Source organism: Ananas comosus, linkage group 7, assembly GCF_001540865.1.
Source record: "Ananas comosus cultivar F153 linkage group 7, ASM154086v1, whole genome shotgun sequence".
NCBI classification, from domain to species: domain Eukaryota; kingdom Viridiplantae; phylum Streptophyta; class Magnoliopsida; order Poales; family Bromeliaceae; genus Ananas; species Ananas comosus.
Genome location: NC_033627.1, coordinates 5,346,753 through 5,362,385, shown reverse-complemented (window position 1 = coordinate 5,362,385; position 15,633 = coordinate 5,346,753). Strand labels below are relative to the sequence as shown.

General features: G+C 37.0%; 1 protein-coding gene across 1 annotated transcript; it reads right to left on the bottom strand.

The window, feature by feature from the left end:
* Window positions 8,031-14,459, bottom strand: LOC109712805. Its single transcript, XM_020236567.1, has 6 exons — window positions 13,985-14,459; window positions 10,468-10,638; window positions 9,933-10,396; window positions 9,017-9,339; window positions 8,711-8,933; window positions 8,031-8,629 (listed from the first exon to the last, which is right to left on the bottom strand). The coding sequence occupies exons 1-4, from the start codon at window positions 14,457-14,459 to the stop codon at window positions 9,262-9,264; spliced, it is 1,188 nt and encodes a 395-aa protein (XP_020092156.1). The 3' UTR covers window positions 8,031-8,629; window positions 8,711-8,933; window positions 9,017-9,261.

Here is a 15,633-nt window from a genome sequence, read left to right as displayed (position 1 = left end):
TTTGTATAATTTCAAATGAGCTTTTCAATATAGTAATATTTCAAATGTTTTTTGCAAATGTGGTATGAATTCAAATTTATTTTGGAATTAATTCAAATGCATTTGCAAATATGATTAAAATTCAAATTGAAATCAATTATGATTTAATTATGTTTTTGTTCCATTTTTGAAATGATGGCTAGTGCATTTAAAGGGGGCCTTGGATGTTCATTGATTTGTAATTGTGATACAATTTCAGAAAAATTCTCTAAATCCTAATTGTTTATTGATTTGTAATTGTGAGCTTCTTAAGAGATTGTAAAAGAAGTTTTGTGTGATTGTAAGCGGCTTTGGTCTTGCCCTGTTCAAAAAGCCAAGTGATAGTGAAATCAGTACCTCGAGGAGAAGAAGGGCCGGACTGGAGTAGGCAGAAGGCCGAACCAGGATAAATCATCTGTGTTATCTGAGTTTGATTTTCTTCTTTTATTTGATTGTGCAATTTTTATCTTGATTTAATTTCACTTGAGTTTTTAGTTGTCAACTAATTCACCAAGTGATAGTGAAATCAGTACCTCGAGGAGAAGAAGGGCCGGACTGGAGTAGGCAGAAGGCCGAACCAGGATAAATCATCTGTGTTATCTGAGTTTGATTTTCTTCTTTTATTTGATTGTGCAATTTTTATCTTGATTTANCCCCCCCCCCCCCCCCCCCCCTCTTAGTTGTCATTTGATCTTTCACGTGGTTGTAGGAAAATGAACCAACCACACCACGCCAGAACTAATACTCTTTTTGTTTATTATCGAGGGACCAGCTGAATTTCCAAAAATTCGAACCCAAACTTAAAATCCGAACCCGAAATCAGAATTTAAACTCAAAAAACTCAATGGATTTTGAAAATTCATATCTAAATATCTAAAATCAAGTCAGATCAAAAATTTGAAATCCGAACTCAAATCCGAAAATACGAGTCCGAAAATTCGATTCGGTTTATTTTGAGTTCGGGTTCAGATCGAGTACAGACAAAATCCATATCCAAATACAAATCTGTCAGATTTTTCTTTTTTATACACCTATCTGAAATTATATCAGGTTAATTAGCACCAGATAAACCCACCCCTTTGATATTCGAATTCGGATTCGGATAAAATTTCGGGTGCTCCTGCCCATTGACATTTCTAGACTCCCATTTCAAAGCCAACGAAAAGCTAGATCTAGCAATCGCAACCTGTAACGGAAGATATTTACAAGTCACCCGCAAATTTTTGAGTATGGATGCTTATTTTTTATTTAAAAAATTATAAGAAAAATGGACGGATACCGATTAAATTAATAGCATTTTGAGCAACTCATGCATGGATATCCACAAGTACCTTTATATATAATTTTTTAAAAGTTATAAAAAATAAAAAGTAAACACTCCTTTTATTTTATCCGTTCTTTAAAATTCTAATACTAATTTTTTTTAGTGTCATTTTTTTTTATTATTTATTGTATGTTGTGATATTGTATACAATAAGTTATGCCTTGATCTTCCAAAAATAATATATATTATTTGTGTTTGAAAAGTATAAAAACAAAAGGAAAAAAATACAAGAATTAGAGTACTTGATGGCTAACTCATATAATCGTTCGTGCACCCGTGCAAGGAATGAGTGAGGATGATGATTATTCAAAATTTTACAGATAAATTTTATCCGCGTATGCAAAATCTACGAATACAATAACGCCCCTACAGTTGTCTAATTCGTCCGTTTGCCAAGTCTAGTCTACGTGTAGCTCAACGCGCATGCACAACGTGCAGAAGTTTCCCACAAGATTCGTTCAACGCAGGGGATTTCGTGTTGAAACGTTCTTCTCAAGAAAAAAAAAAAGAATAATAATAAAAATAAAAATAAAAATAAAAGAAATTAAAATAAGAAAGAATAGGCCAGTGGTTCAAAAGAGACAGCTTGGATGTGCGGCCCACCAACTGCCGGCCAGCTGTCTTTCACATGCCTCGCCTTCAATCCTCTCTCGCATACTCCAACACCACCAATCACATGATGATCTTATAATTTCATTTTAAATATAATAGACTTAATTATATACAAAAAAAATTTCGTATTTTACTTTATGTCTCAAGTTTGATTAATTTTAGCGACGGTATATTAAGATAACGTATGGGTACACTCATACTAATAACTCATTAATATTTAACTCTAGTTTATAATGTTATAATTTTTTTCATCTTTATACTTGTAATCATAATTATGTTTTTATCTGAGGCGGGACCACTGGGTCACTTAGATGACGTAAAGTTAATTATAAATTTCATTATAAAATCTGAAAATTAAAATTTATTTTTGTACAATTCTAATTATCAAATATATTTTTTTTATACTTGAAAATGTATAAATTTATTTTTCTAGAATTTACTACTGTTAGTTGACTGTTAAATTTTTATCGTTTTGGATCGTTATGCTTTTGCGAAACAAAATTAGTTTTTACAAAAAAGATTTATAAACTAGAGACCATGTAAAAATATAAAATGAGAGTTTATAAGTAATATTGGACACAATCAAATGGATAAGTAAAATAGAATTGAGCCCCTGTGCTTTAGAAAGTGCACTAAGTCATTGATGCTTGTAGGTTTTTTATTTTTTGAATGAAAATTTGTAGGATTAGAATAGTAGTAGTCCTCTAGGATTGAGTTGGTGATTAGTGGAATGGCATAATCTAAAGAGTAGAATTGGTGAAAGCGATAGATCTAACGGTGAAAGACTTATAAGCACCAAATGATTGGTACTTTTAAAAATACCATAGCCTGACTCCAAAAAAATATACTTGTTTGAGACCAGAAGTCATTTTATAAAAGATCAATGCTATGTAACACTCATAGACTATGTGTCAATTTTACACCTTACCCATCCTATGCCCTATATTCTCCCACTAGTTTAATTAATTTTTTTAGCAATGCTACTTGTCTATCTAGAGTCTAGATGTAAATCATACACTCTAAACTTTTTGGCTTAAAGAGGCTAATATCCTACACGGTAGTAGGAGGCCATGGTGGGTCAAGTTACATTCAAAACGACTAGAGGTTGAATTGGGTGGAGTCATTTTTGAAGTGGTGTGAGGTTGGATTGGGCTGAGTCGCTATAGAAACACACGAATATCGTGCCTGTATGCTTTACGTTAATTTAATTGGTCGTATCTTTCTAACTCTTGAACTGTTAATTTTACCCTATAATAAAAAAGTGTAAAATATATAGTCCTATATAGAATGTCCAAGTAACATTATTTTTTATTTTACTAACAACTGAAATAAATTTTATAAATTCTAAAATAGAAAAGGTGTAAGATTTATACTGTAGCATTTTCTATTTTAATAAAAAAAATTTAAATTTTAATTGGTCAACTAAAATATATATATATATATATATATATGGGAACGATTTACTATATTTAGAAAAGATGATTTATTCACTGCATAAATGTAATTTATAAATTTTTTTAAAAATTATTTTCATAATAAAACTCCTCTCTCTCTCTATTTCTCTGTTCCTCTCCCTCGTTTCACGCCTGTCCTCAAACCCACCCCAACCCACCAACCAAAAACGCCAAATCCAGGCAGAGGCCAGCCGTGTGTCTCTCCGCGGGCAGCTCGGGCAGCCCCTGCCCGCTGCCCCTCACCCTTTCACACACCCCCCCTCTGTGTGTGTATATATATATATGTTAATCCGCCTCTACCCCCACAACCCACACAAACCATAGCAGGCATCATTAATTCTTCCTCCTCAGTCTCTCTACCTTTCCTCTCCCCCGGAATCGTAGAGAGACCACACCATATATATAGTAGTAGTTCACTCCGTTTTTAATTAATCTCTATCAATGGCCGGTTTGAAGATGAGGTTCGCCGCCGCGGCCGCCGCTGCCTTAGTCATCGCCGCCTCCGTTATGGAGACCGCCGCCGCCGCGCAGGCCCCCGCCCCGGCTCCCACCTCCGCCGGCGCCGCCGCCGTCGCCCCCGCATTCGCCGTTGCCTCCGTTGCCGCCGTCGTCTTCGGCTACATATTCTGCTGAGAAGATCGAGAGAATTCAAATTTTTATATATATATATGTATACTTTATTATTCATTCATTCTGGCTATTTTTATTTTTGCTGTTTAATTAATAATTTGGATTCTCTGTTCCTGTTATATATGCATGTGTGGGTTGCATGCATCTATATGTATGTAATGTAATGTATCCGAGGGTGTGGGTGTGTGTCTGGGGTGTATGGGAGCTCTTTTGTATCATTCTTCTGATTATGAAATGGTGATGTGATTTATTTTATTCTTTATTATATTTCATTACAATAAATCTTTCACTTTTAAATAATAACTAGCAAAAACTTTAAGGTGTCCGTAAAAATAATTCTGATGCTTATAAAACATCAAGCAAAGAATTATTAAGTAAATATATCGAAATAAATATACCGTTGTTTTATATAACGTCGAAAAATTTTTACCAATATTTAATAAAAACATATTTATTGGCGACGCTTAATTATGATATTGGCACATTCCAAATATTAAAAATGTTAAAATAAAGCGTTGTTTAAAATATATTTTATTGTAATGTGTTAGAAAGAAAATTAAAAAATTAAAAAAGAGTCTATGCCCGGTGTTTTGATGTGATACAAGATTTAGCATTTCACATTTCGTGCTTCAAAATTTTTTGTATAATAAAATTTGTTATTCCCTGATAATTAAATTTATACACGTATATATTTATTTGAAAGCTTTTGGGGCGCCAAAATTTTTTTTAAGAAGAATACATGTTCCCCCATAAATATTTATTTTAATTGAGTTATTGTACTAATTCGAATTATTTTTTTAGAACAAAATGATTTGTCAACTTATTTGGCCGCGTCATAAGAAATGATATGATAATATATGGTTGCTAGTAATTTCAACTGTATATAACACCATTGGAGAAGAGGTGATTTGATAACTTAATTAGCAGTTAGATTATCACTAATTGACAAATGAAAAACCATGTTTCTTTTTTTAAGAATGATGTAGTATCTGAATTAGTTTTAATAAATGTAATTTTCTTGTTCAAAAAATTAGCTAAATCTAACAAAGTAATCTAATTGAGATAAATATTGAATTTTGGTCACTTTAACTTAACTAACAAATTAAAGTTAAAGTTTATTTCTAAACAAAATTTTAGTTGAAACTCAATGTCTAATGAAGTTCTTTGCGCTAACATTTTCTATAAATAGATGTGTCGCTTACTTGCCACCGATCCTATTTGGCTGTACGAACATCTTATTCAGCATTTTTTTTTAATTTTTTCAAAAAAATTGGAGTATTTGGAAGGTAATTAAAGAGAGGAATCAAATACGTATATGACCTTCGAGCCATCTACTTGAAATAAGATAAATCATCTTATAGATGAACTATACTATTCTATTAAATTGCATATTTCATTTTTTTTTTTTTTTTGAAGAGCAAAACTCACACTCCTAAATTTCAATCATAGTACCGCGAATAATTTAATTATTGCTTAATAACTTTATTCTGGCATCCAAAAAAGGCCATCATATACGTATACCTCTATTAAAACAACTTGGTCAACTTAATTATGCTTGTGTATTTTAAACCATGAAGCATGAGTTCATCTTTATTATTTTCCTTGAATTTCAAAGTCATAGTAACAATACAATTTGATTTCCTCAAGTAATCCTTTTTCTTTTCCCCTTATTTAAAAAAAATAAATAAATTAGAGATAATTAGCTGTATTCACAAGTAGAAATAGTCTCCTACAATTGTTGATGTGTTTTTCATGCAGCTTCTAACAAAACAAAACAAAGTTAAAATAGTCATATAAGTTAGGAGAATATTTTAAGGAGGCAAAAGTTTTTAATTAACTTCCATATAACTCCCTAACTTTCCTAAATATTACAAAGAAGTTCCTGAATTTTCAGCTTTTTTTTTTTATATAAGTTCCTGGGATTTGATTTTTTTTTTTTTTGCATAAAAGTTTCTGCTTTAAAACTTCATTAATTAGTTTGCATATAAACAAAAAAAAAAAATGTCACAATTGTTTACAGTATGTATATATAAGTAAAAAAATATATCTTTTGCGATTTAAAGAATTAATATAAAAAATAAAAAGTTTCTTTTGTCATTATCTAAAATTTATTTCAGTGGCTTATAAGATTTAAGCAACATTGTACTTTACATTTTAAATATAAAATTTATTATCAACTAACCATGCCACATGTATTACGCGATTGTTGAGGATTGTACATTATTGGTAATAATAATAATTAACTCATGATTCCATCGAATATGTACTCTAATAATGGGAAATATATTGCGACGCCACAATTTCGCCAACACATTATATAAATATCGGATAGTTAGTGCGAACCATTAATTTTAAAAACTCGAGCCGTTAGAAATACGCAATCAATTCACTTAAAGCGTACAAATACAGCGCTCACGCGCGGGTCTTAACTCTATCCAATTAGCCTCACGCCACTTCGAGCATGACTCGGCCCGACTTAGCCCCACTTTATTTCGAACGTGACTCGACTCAACCTGACCTTCCGACACAGAGCAGGATGCTGGCTCCTTTAAGCCAATAATAAATCCTCTACTTATTTACATGGCGTCTATTTGAATATTTTGAACATAAAAATATATATAAAGAACTCTCAGAAAAACTACAAACTATGTAGTGAATGACTTATAAAAGAATGAATTAAAGAATAGTAATATGTCAAATCAGAGTTCCTAAACCATCAAATACACCTTAATTTGTTTGTTCTTACAAGTTGCTAATTATATGTTACTAAAACTCACGTGACATAGCATGCATAAATCAACCAAAATTATTAGTATCATAAATATCAGCATACCAATGGCATATGAAAATAATATCCTAAGGTAGCGTTTGGTTCGGGGATAAGTAAGAACTAGCTGTTCCAGAGATATTTACAAGTATGAGGATTAGAGTAATTTTGTATTTGGATGAAAATAGATAGGCTAGATTACACAAAACCCCCCTGTAATAACCCGCTTTTTCACTTTCCCCCCCTGACATTTAAAAACCTACACTTTGCCCCCCTGTAAAATGAAAAATGTTCACAGGAGGGTTACGGTGTGTAAAATGACCATTTTGCCCCTCGCCATTGTCGTCTTCTTCCCCATCTTCCTCAGCCGCCCCTTCGTTCGGCCGCGATTTCGACCTCAATCGCGATATGTAAAATGACCATTTTGCCCCTCGCCATTGTCGTCTTCTTCCCTATCTTCCTCAGTCGCCCCTTCGTTCCCCATCTCTCCATTTCCTTCTCCACCTGCTCCTCTTCTCCTCCTGCACCCTCGTCGCCCTCAATTTCGGCGACAGTAGGAGAAAATCGAGGTGGGCGACAGTAGGAGAAGGAGAAGGGCAAAAAAGGCGAAGGCGAGGCGGCGGAGGACGGCGAAGGGGATGTGGGTGAGGGTGAGGCAGTGGAGGACGGCGAAGCGGCTAGGCGGCGAGGCGGCGAGGCGACGGTGAGGTGGCGAGCCGGAGGGAGTCGAAGCAACAGGAAGATGGCGGAGGGGTATTTTCGGTATAAAAACATATTTTTTAACGGAACCCTGACGGAACCCTAACGGTAGGGGGTGAAGTGCACATTTTTTATTTTACAAGGGGGCAAAGTGTAGGTTTTTAAATGTCAGGGAGGGAAAGTGAAAAAGCGGGTTATTACAAGGGGGTTTTCTGTAATTTAGCCAAATAGATATAAAGATAGAAATAAGGAGGGATAGGAGAAAAAGTGTTTGGATGGTATTTGGGGATAAGAGGATAGTGGGTTGGTGAAAGTATAAAATTACCAAATTACCCCTACTGAGAAAAAGAGAATGGTGAATGGTAGGATTGGTAAGTTTTATTATTTTAAATTCATATGTATATAAAATAATGCGAGTATTTTTTACCCATTATTTTTTAACCAATACAATAATAAAAATATCAAAATATAACGCAACAGGTGTTAAAAAGACATACTCAATTTTCGAACAGGTATACAAACAGGTATATGCAACTGGCGCAAATTTCAAATTATAACATAGCACATAGTAAATATTCAAAATTAACATGATAATACTAAAACACATTACATAAAATTATTACACTTGGTATTAATATGTAGTCCTACAACCAAATCAAAGCAGGATTCTTCAGGATCGATTATTCCACAATTGGTCGGTAATAGAGCGCTGCAAGGACTCCCCTCGTGTCGTACCATCACCTCCACCTGGAATAGGCTCTGGATCGCCAACAACGCCCTCAGGGGCTTCTTACTCTAGTTGTTCTACAAAATATCTATCATTTCCTTGTTGTCGACGAATAAAATTATACAGCACACAACATGCCATAGGTATCAAGTATTGAACTTTAATGGGAAATGGAGTTGCTTGAGTTAAAATCTTAAACCGCTTCTTTAAAATACCAAAACTCTTCTCTACCACATTTCTCAATTGCGCATGCCGATGATTATATAAATCTCGAGGATTTTGATGCGTGCGAGCCCGCGTAGAAGTGTCAAATTGGCTGAGATGATACCGCTCACCCCGGTAAGGTGCTAGAAATTGGTCAGTATTTGCGTACCCCGAATCCACCAAATAATATTTACCTATAGCAATAAATAGAGTATTTGCGTAATTTTTTGTATATGAATAAATATGTGAATATTTATCAATATAATATCATTTACCTTCAGGAATTGTAAAACCCCCCGTATCGCACGCCCATCGAAGAACACGCATATCTGCAGCCGATCCTTCCCAACCAGTGCAAATGAAGAAGAAAATGTGGTCGAATGATATAGCAGCCATCATATTTTGTGACGTAAATCCCTTGCGGCAGCGAAAACGCGGTTGCTCACTCTTTTCGACACACACAGGAATGTGTGTTCCGTCTATCGCTCCAATTGCATTCTACAACATAAAATGAATTCTAAAATATTTTATAGAAATATACATTTGCAACGAAAAGAATTTATACTGTTATGCCAACTTACCTTAAATGGATGAAAATTTATATTGTCCCGAATTCTTGGATGCGTCGCCACATTACTTGGCGGCAAATTCATGTATTCGTCCTTCAACGTTACAAGCGCGCATAGTACATTGTTGAAGTGTCGACTAATTGTCTCTCCCGAATGCTGAAATGTTTCTGCCAACACTCTATTTCCCACGCCATGACCGACACAAAATAGAAATATTGCTAACTGCTCATCGGCTGTCATACGTCGTGTTGCTCGTATCAAACCTCGAGCAAGCAGCACATCGCAAAGTGCCGTAAAATTTGTTGTTGACATGCGAAAGTGCTAGTACCCTCTATCTAGATGACCATTGAGAAGATCAGTAACTAATTCATGCCCTGAAAAAGGACGCGTTCTACAAGACCGTCTGTGCAACATGTTAGCAGCAAATGTAAGATAGTCCTGCTCATAAAGTATCACGAATACTTGATCCCAGTAATCATCATCGTCATCAAGCAATGTCATAATATTTGCTAATGTTGGCGACGAGAATACATAACGATTCAGTAATTCACCAATTTCAACTGTAACGCATAAACAAGATAATCAACACATTGAACCTAATTGCAATCACAATGACGCCAGTACATATTGAACAATATATTGCCCACTAGATCTTAACATGCATGACATGACAAGTTTTTCCAAATAACATAGGTTACAAACTGGTTATTATGTCACAATTATGTTATAATCTGCGAGGAAGCAGCCAAAATCAACACATAATGCAACATAATACCAATGCACATAAAAGGCACACACGCATGATGCAACCTAAAGTACCTGCGAGATAAAAGTCATGTCTAAAATCAAATATACAACAATAGAAATTAGCGATGGTTATCTAGAATCCCGGAAAGTCAGGCCTATGGTTAAGGTTATGCACACTAACTTGGAGGTCAATCCACACAAGTGCAAGCTCATCATTCAGCGTCATAAAAAGTTGTCTATCCGACTCAGCCCGCAATGACATCCCAGCCGCAATGGCACGTATATCCGTTCTGCTCACTAGATTAAAAACTCTGCTCATACAAACGTCAATTAGTGAGATTGTCGATTGACTAGCCTTCGCTATATTTATCATTTCTCGTGCAATCTCGAGCTTTTGTTTTCCGATCTCTACCATCTCAACCAATGCCTCTGCTCCAAGGTCACTCTTCTTCTTTCTCCTGGCAGAGGAAGTACATTGTTTGCGTGTCTGTGCAGAGGGTGGTGGGGACCTAGGTCGTTTACCTGCCGAGCTATGTCCAGATCCACTAGCATAACCTCCAACAGCCGGTTGGCCGAGAGGTGGGGTAGGAGAAGGCGAAGATCTGCACTGCCCGCCGGTTTCATTACCGCCGGTGCCTGCCTCACCTGGTTCAAACAAAACGGGTCAAACAGATGAATGGCAAACAGTCTAACAAGAGTAATTGTATCATTCTCACTAGGTGAAGACGACGATGAACTAACAACAGTAGGTGGTTGCATTGTTTCTGACAACATCCCGTAGTGGCCGGTCGCCACAGTTGATCCACACAAGAAGGCAATACTGTTATAAGCAGGAAATGGTTTATCCCTATACTTCGCGTATGCGGGATTCGCCTTAATCAAAAGTACTTTACATTAGAACTAGATCATAATACAGTTAAAAGAAATAAGGTTTGTGTCTACTATAATATGAAATCTTACCGCAATTACTGCATCCCACTGAGTAGCGTCACCAACCATGGTATATTGTTCACAGTGTCCCAACCCCAACCGCTAAGGTTAGCCAGTTTGTTGTATAACATGTAGAGCCTCTTCAACACCTTGAGGCGGTTACTTATATGTTGTTTTGTCAAGTTTTGACCAGTTTGTGAGTTGAAACCCTGCACGATTCTAATCCACACAACACGAGTAAAACTACCCCCAACGTAGTTTCCGAGTGCGTGCTCCTCTATCAAAATACTCAACAAAATACGATCAACGTGATCAGTCCAATTGGCGGTGCGGCTCCTTATTTGATTGGGCCGCCTGCTTGAACCCTCTACATCATAACCTAGGGTCGCATTATTCATACCCCTCGGTTTGTTTTTATTTGACTTAGAAAGAATATGGTTGGGTCGCATCTGTATGTGGACGACATACTATTTTATTCCCCTCAATACAACATCGTTTAGGAAAATAAAATATAGACATTGTACCAGTATAGCATAATATTAAATATCTGACCAGATCATCATGCATAATCCAATTTACAAGACAAAAGAGAAATATGTGATGAGTATAAGAAAGCCCTCCTGAATAAACTGTAGCACAATTGATTTCTCTGCTGGATAAACCAAGGCAGCAACGCTGTGACGAGTTGTGGCTCAGAGAGTCCCCGATTACCATGGGGCTGCACAGAATATGACTTCCATGCCGTGCCAACTAATGGCAACGGAAACAGGCATCATTGCTAATTCAATCAACAAACCGATCGCTATACACATGTATTCCATCATTTAAATTAAAATGCCCACAATCAAGGTTAAAATCTGAACAGGTATTAATGTCAAACAAACAGGTAAGTTTTACCTTCGAGTACCAGTAGGTGAGCAAGAGCAAGGGTACGACAGTGGCACTAGAACACAACCGATCGAGGCAACGATTTCGCAAACCAACAAGCTTCGATAAATTTTACCTTCGAGGACTCACGGGAGAGAGAGGTGGAGAGAGCGTAACCGGGTGCAGGGGAGAGGGAGCTCGGTGAGGAAAGGTGGAAAGGGCGGAACCGGCTGCAGGGCAGAGGGAGCTCGGTGAGGTGAGCGTTGCAAGAAAGGCCGCCGGAAACCCACCGGCGGTGTAGATCCGCCCTTGGATCACACCAGGGTTGTCGCAAACCCACTGGATTTGGGAAAACCACGGGCGCCAACGGGCGGAGGCGAAGAGAGAGAGATGACTCACGGGAGGGGTAGGTGGAGAGAGAGGATCCGGCAGGAGGAGAGATGGAGCTCGGTGAGGTGAGGTGAGGTGGAGAGAAAGGAAAAGGCTTGATCCACGTCAAGTGGGTGTAGGGGTGCAAGAAAGCCCACCGGAAAGCCACCGTCGGTGCAGATCCGGCCTTGGATCGCACCTTTCGCAAACCTACAAGCTTTGGGGAAACCATCGGTGCGGTAAGGTGGAGAGAGAGAAAACGGCTCGATCCACGTCTAGTGGGTGCACGGCTGCAAGAAAGCTCGCCGAAAACCCATCGGAGTTGCAGATCCACGTTTGGTTCGCACCAAGGGTTTCGCAAACCCACAAGATTTGGGGAAACCACGGGCTCCGTCGGCCGGAGACTAAGGGAGGGAGAGGACTCACGGGAGGGAGAGGTGAAGAGAGAGGAACCCGCGGCGGGAGAGAGGAGCTCGGTGAGGTAAGGTGGAGAGAGAGGAACCCGCTGCAGGACCTCGGTGAGAAAGAAAGAGAGGGAGCTTCCCTTGCTACGAAGAGGGGGAGAAGATGCCAGGGGTAGTTTGGGTATTTTTCACTCACAAGCCACACTACGACACAAGGGGGGTGGGGACAACAGTTCCCACCCTCTTCACTTATCCCCATGGCAGTTCCCACCACCTAAAAAGATGTTTGGGGATTAGCTGGGGGATAAGAGCTAATCCCCTAGCTAATTCCAAACCCAACCAGGGCCTAAATACATATAGCAATACTTATTGATCTCATATTATTTTTATAGGAGAATAAAAGTAGGAAAAATAAAAAGAAAAAAGAAGATATGTGCATGGGAGAGAAGCATTAAAGGTAACTTAACCTCATTTTCTTTCACAAAGAGAAAAAAAAAGGAGAAAATAGAAAAAGCTAAAAAGAATGAGAGTTATGGAGGTTAGTGTTGTAAACCTTTCGGTCAAAAGGTTATCTTGGTAAAAATGTATGGAGACCCCTCGACAATAAGCCATTCTCAAATGCCCCCCTTTACTTGGATTTTTTTTTTCCGATTGATCGAGATCCCTTTAGCTTTCGAGTTTTGAGAATTAAATAATTTTGGTTGCAAAAAAATTAGGTATTTTATTAAATTTGTTAATTATTTTATCAAATTTAATATTCTTTCTAAACTGCTATAAACTTTTAAATTTGATATCAAATTTATTTTATCAAATTAATAAAGAAATTAGTAGACCACACACTTATTAATGTCCTATTGAGAAACTTATACAACTAAAGTAGTATTTCTCACTCTTATTGTGGAGGAGGTTACTCCTATATTGTGGAGAAGGTTACAACCATACACTCTCAAGAATAGGAAACAAATTTACAAATTCTAAAACTATCAAATTGTGTTTGGTGTGGTTGGATCCTTTGGTGTGGTTGGGTTGTCCTTTTGATTCCGAATTGATTTTGATTTAGTAAGTTGGTTGAATTGGCTCAATGTGGTTTGATTTGATGGTTCAATACTCCCTCGCAAACTGGACATTGGTGATAACCAGAGACCGAGTTTGGTTCTAAGACCAACAAAGCAGTCCCAAGTCAATGGTTTGGTAAAAATATCAGCAAGTTGTAAAGATGATGGAACGTAACGAGTGATAATAGAACCGAGGGCAACCTTTTCCCTCACAAAGTGATAAGTAGGGAAAGGGAAAGGGAAAGGAAAATTTCGGGTTGTACACAAAGTGCCAGAAGACTTAGTTACTGAAATTAAATTATTACTCCGCAAATGCTGCAAGATTTGGCTATTCGGGTGGCCCAATCGACGATGCCAAGTGAGTTCATCGGTCGCCTTATTTCGCTGAGAGAAGAAAGCTGCAAGCTGCGGATCTTTATTGGTGTACAGCCCTTGATGATTATTTTCCGTCATTAGTACTTGGTGTGTCCTGGAATCCTTAATAGAAAAACTAGATGCATCAAATTTAAAATAGCAGGAATGATCTTTTGTCAATTTAGAAACAGAGAAAAGATTTTTCTTCATTTGCGGGACAACCAGGACATTAGAAAGCGAAAAACGATGAATACCATTACCAAAAGAGCCAGTACCCACATGAGTAATCGGTAGGGAAGTTCCATTTCCTACCATCACACTATCAGATTCAGAATATGGAACCAAGTTAGTAAGGTTACCTGGCTTATCTGTGATATGAGCATTGGCACCAGTGTCGGGATGCCATTCATCATCATGCACATCAGTGATATGGAGAGCAGCAAGACCACGGGGAATGTCGTCACTTTGATAGTTGTTATCGAAACGAAACAAGCATCGCAGAGCATCATGGCCTCGCTTTTTACAAATTTGACAAGTCCAAGGATTGTTGCTGGTAGAGGAAGTCAAGGTTGCACGATCAGCCCCAGGCGGCGGAGTAGATTGATAGCCCCCTGATCTGCCACCTTGGGTTGTCTCAGGAAAACCCCGGCCTCGAGAGTTGAAGTTGTGGCCTCTACCTCGACCTTTGTACCGATTACTTCCGCATCCCCGTTGGGACACAAAAGCCATAGACACATCAGGAGCTGGGCTTGAGTGTCGCTTGATTCGTAATTCATAGCTTTGGAGTTGGGGAACCACCTCTGTATATAGCGGAATAGGAGGTCGGAACATAGTCGTCTTGAATGGCTCATAGCTTTCATCGAGCCCTTCTAGTAACCTGCAAACTTTAGTAGAATCCGAAATAGGTTTGCCAATAGTATGCAATTGATCACAAATTGACTTAAAATTACGAAGATAAGTAGGGAAAGAGAAATTTCGGGTTAGATAAGGATGCCTTTTTTTTTTTTAAGATCTTTGGTTCCTTAGCATGGCTCTGATACCATAAAGAAATTAGTAGACCATGCACTTCATTAATGTCTTATTGAGGAACTTATACAACTAAAAGAGTACTTCTCACTCTTATTGTGGAGGAGGTTACTCCTATATTGTGGAGGAGGTTACAACCATACACTCTCAAGAATAGGAAACAAATTTACAAATTCTAAAACTATCAAGTTGTGTTTGGTGCGGTTGGATCGTTTGGTGTGGTTGGGTTGTCCTCTTGATTCCGAATTGATTTTGATTTTGTAAGTTGGTTGAACTGGCTCAATGTGGTTTGATTTGATGCTTCAATAATATAACACGAGATAACGTGATGAACTGGGTATATATAATTCTAAAAGTTCAGTAAGCATTAAATGCATTTTAATCTAAGATATAATAAAATTAAGTTTTAGGGCTATCTATGCAATATACCCTATATGCCTCTGATATATCAAATTTTGATACAAAGATAATAGGGATATGACTGTTAAAATTTGGTAAAAATGTATATAACTCATTCGAATTATAGATTATTCTGATTCGACTATCTAATTTTTAAAATTTTAATTTTAGTATACAATTTTTTGATTTGTTTCATTTAAACTATTTCATGACACTTTAGGTACGAAATTTTAAGCTAATTGATTATTTTAATAAATGTACAGTTGCATGAATTACATAAAATATACTTATTAGTTCCATAAAGATAAAGGATACATTCAAATTTTGATGTTAAAGAGTCATTAACTAATTCAAATCAAATAAATCCAAATATTAGATAGCAAAATCAAAACTTTTTAAAAGATAGATAGTCAAATTAAAATGAGTGATTTTTGAGGTACGTTTGTACAATTTGGTGCAGCTCTGATTTAAAAATCAG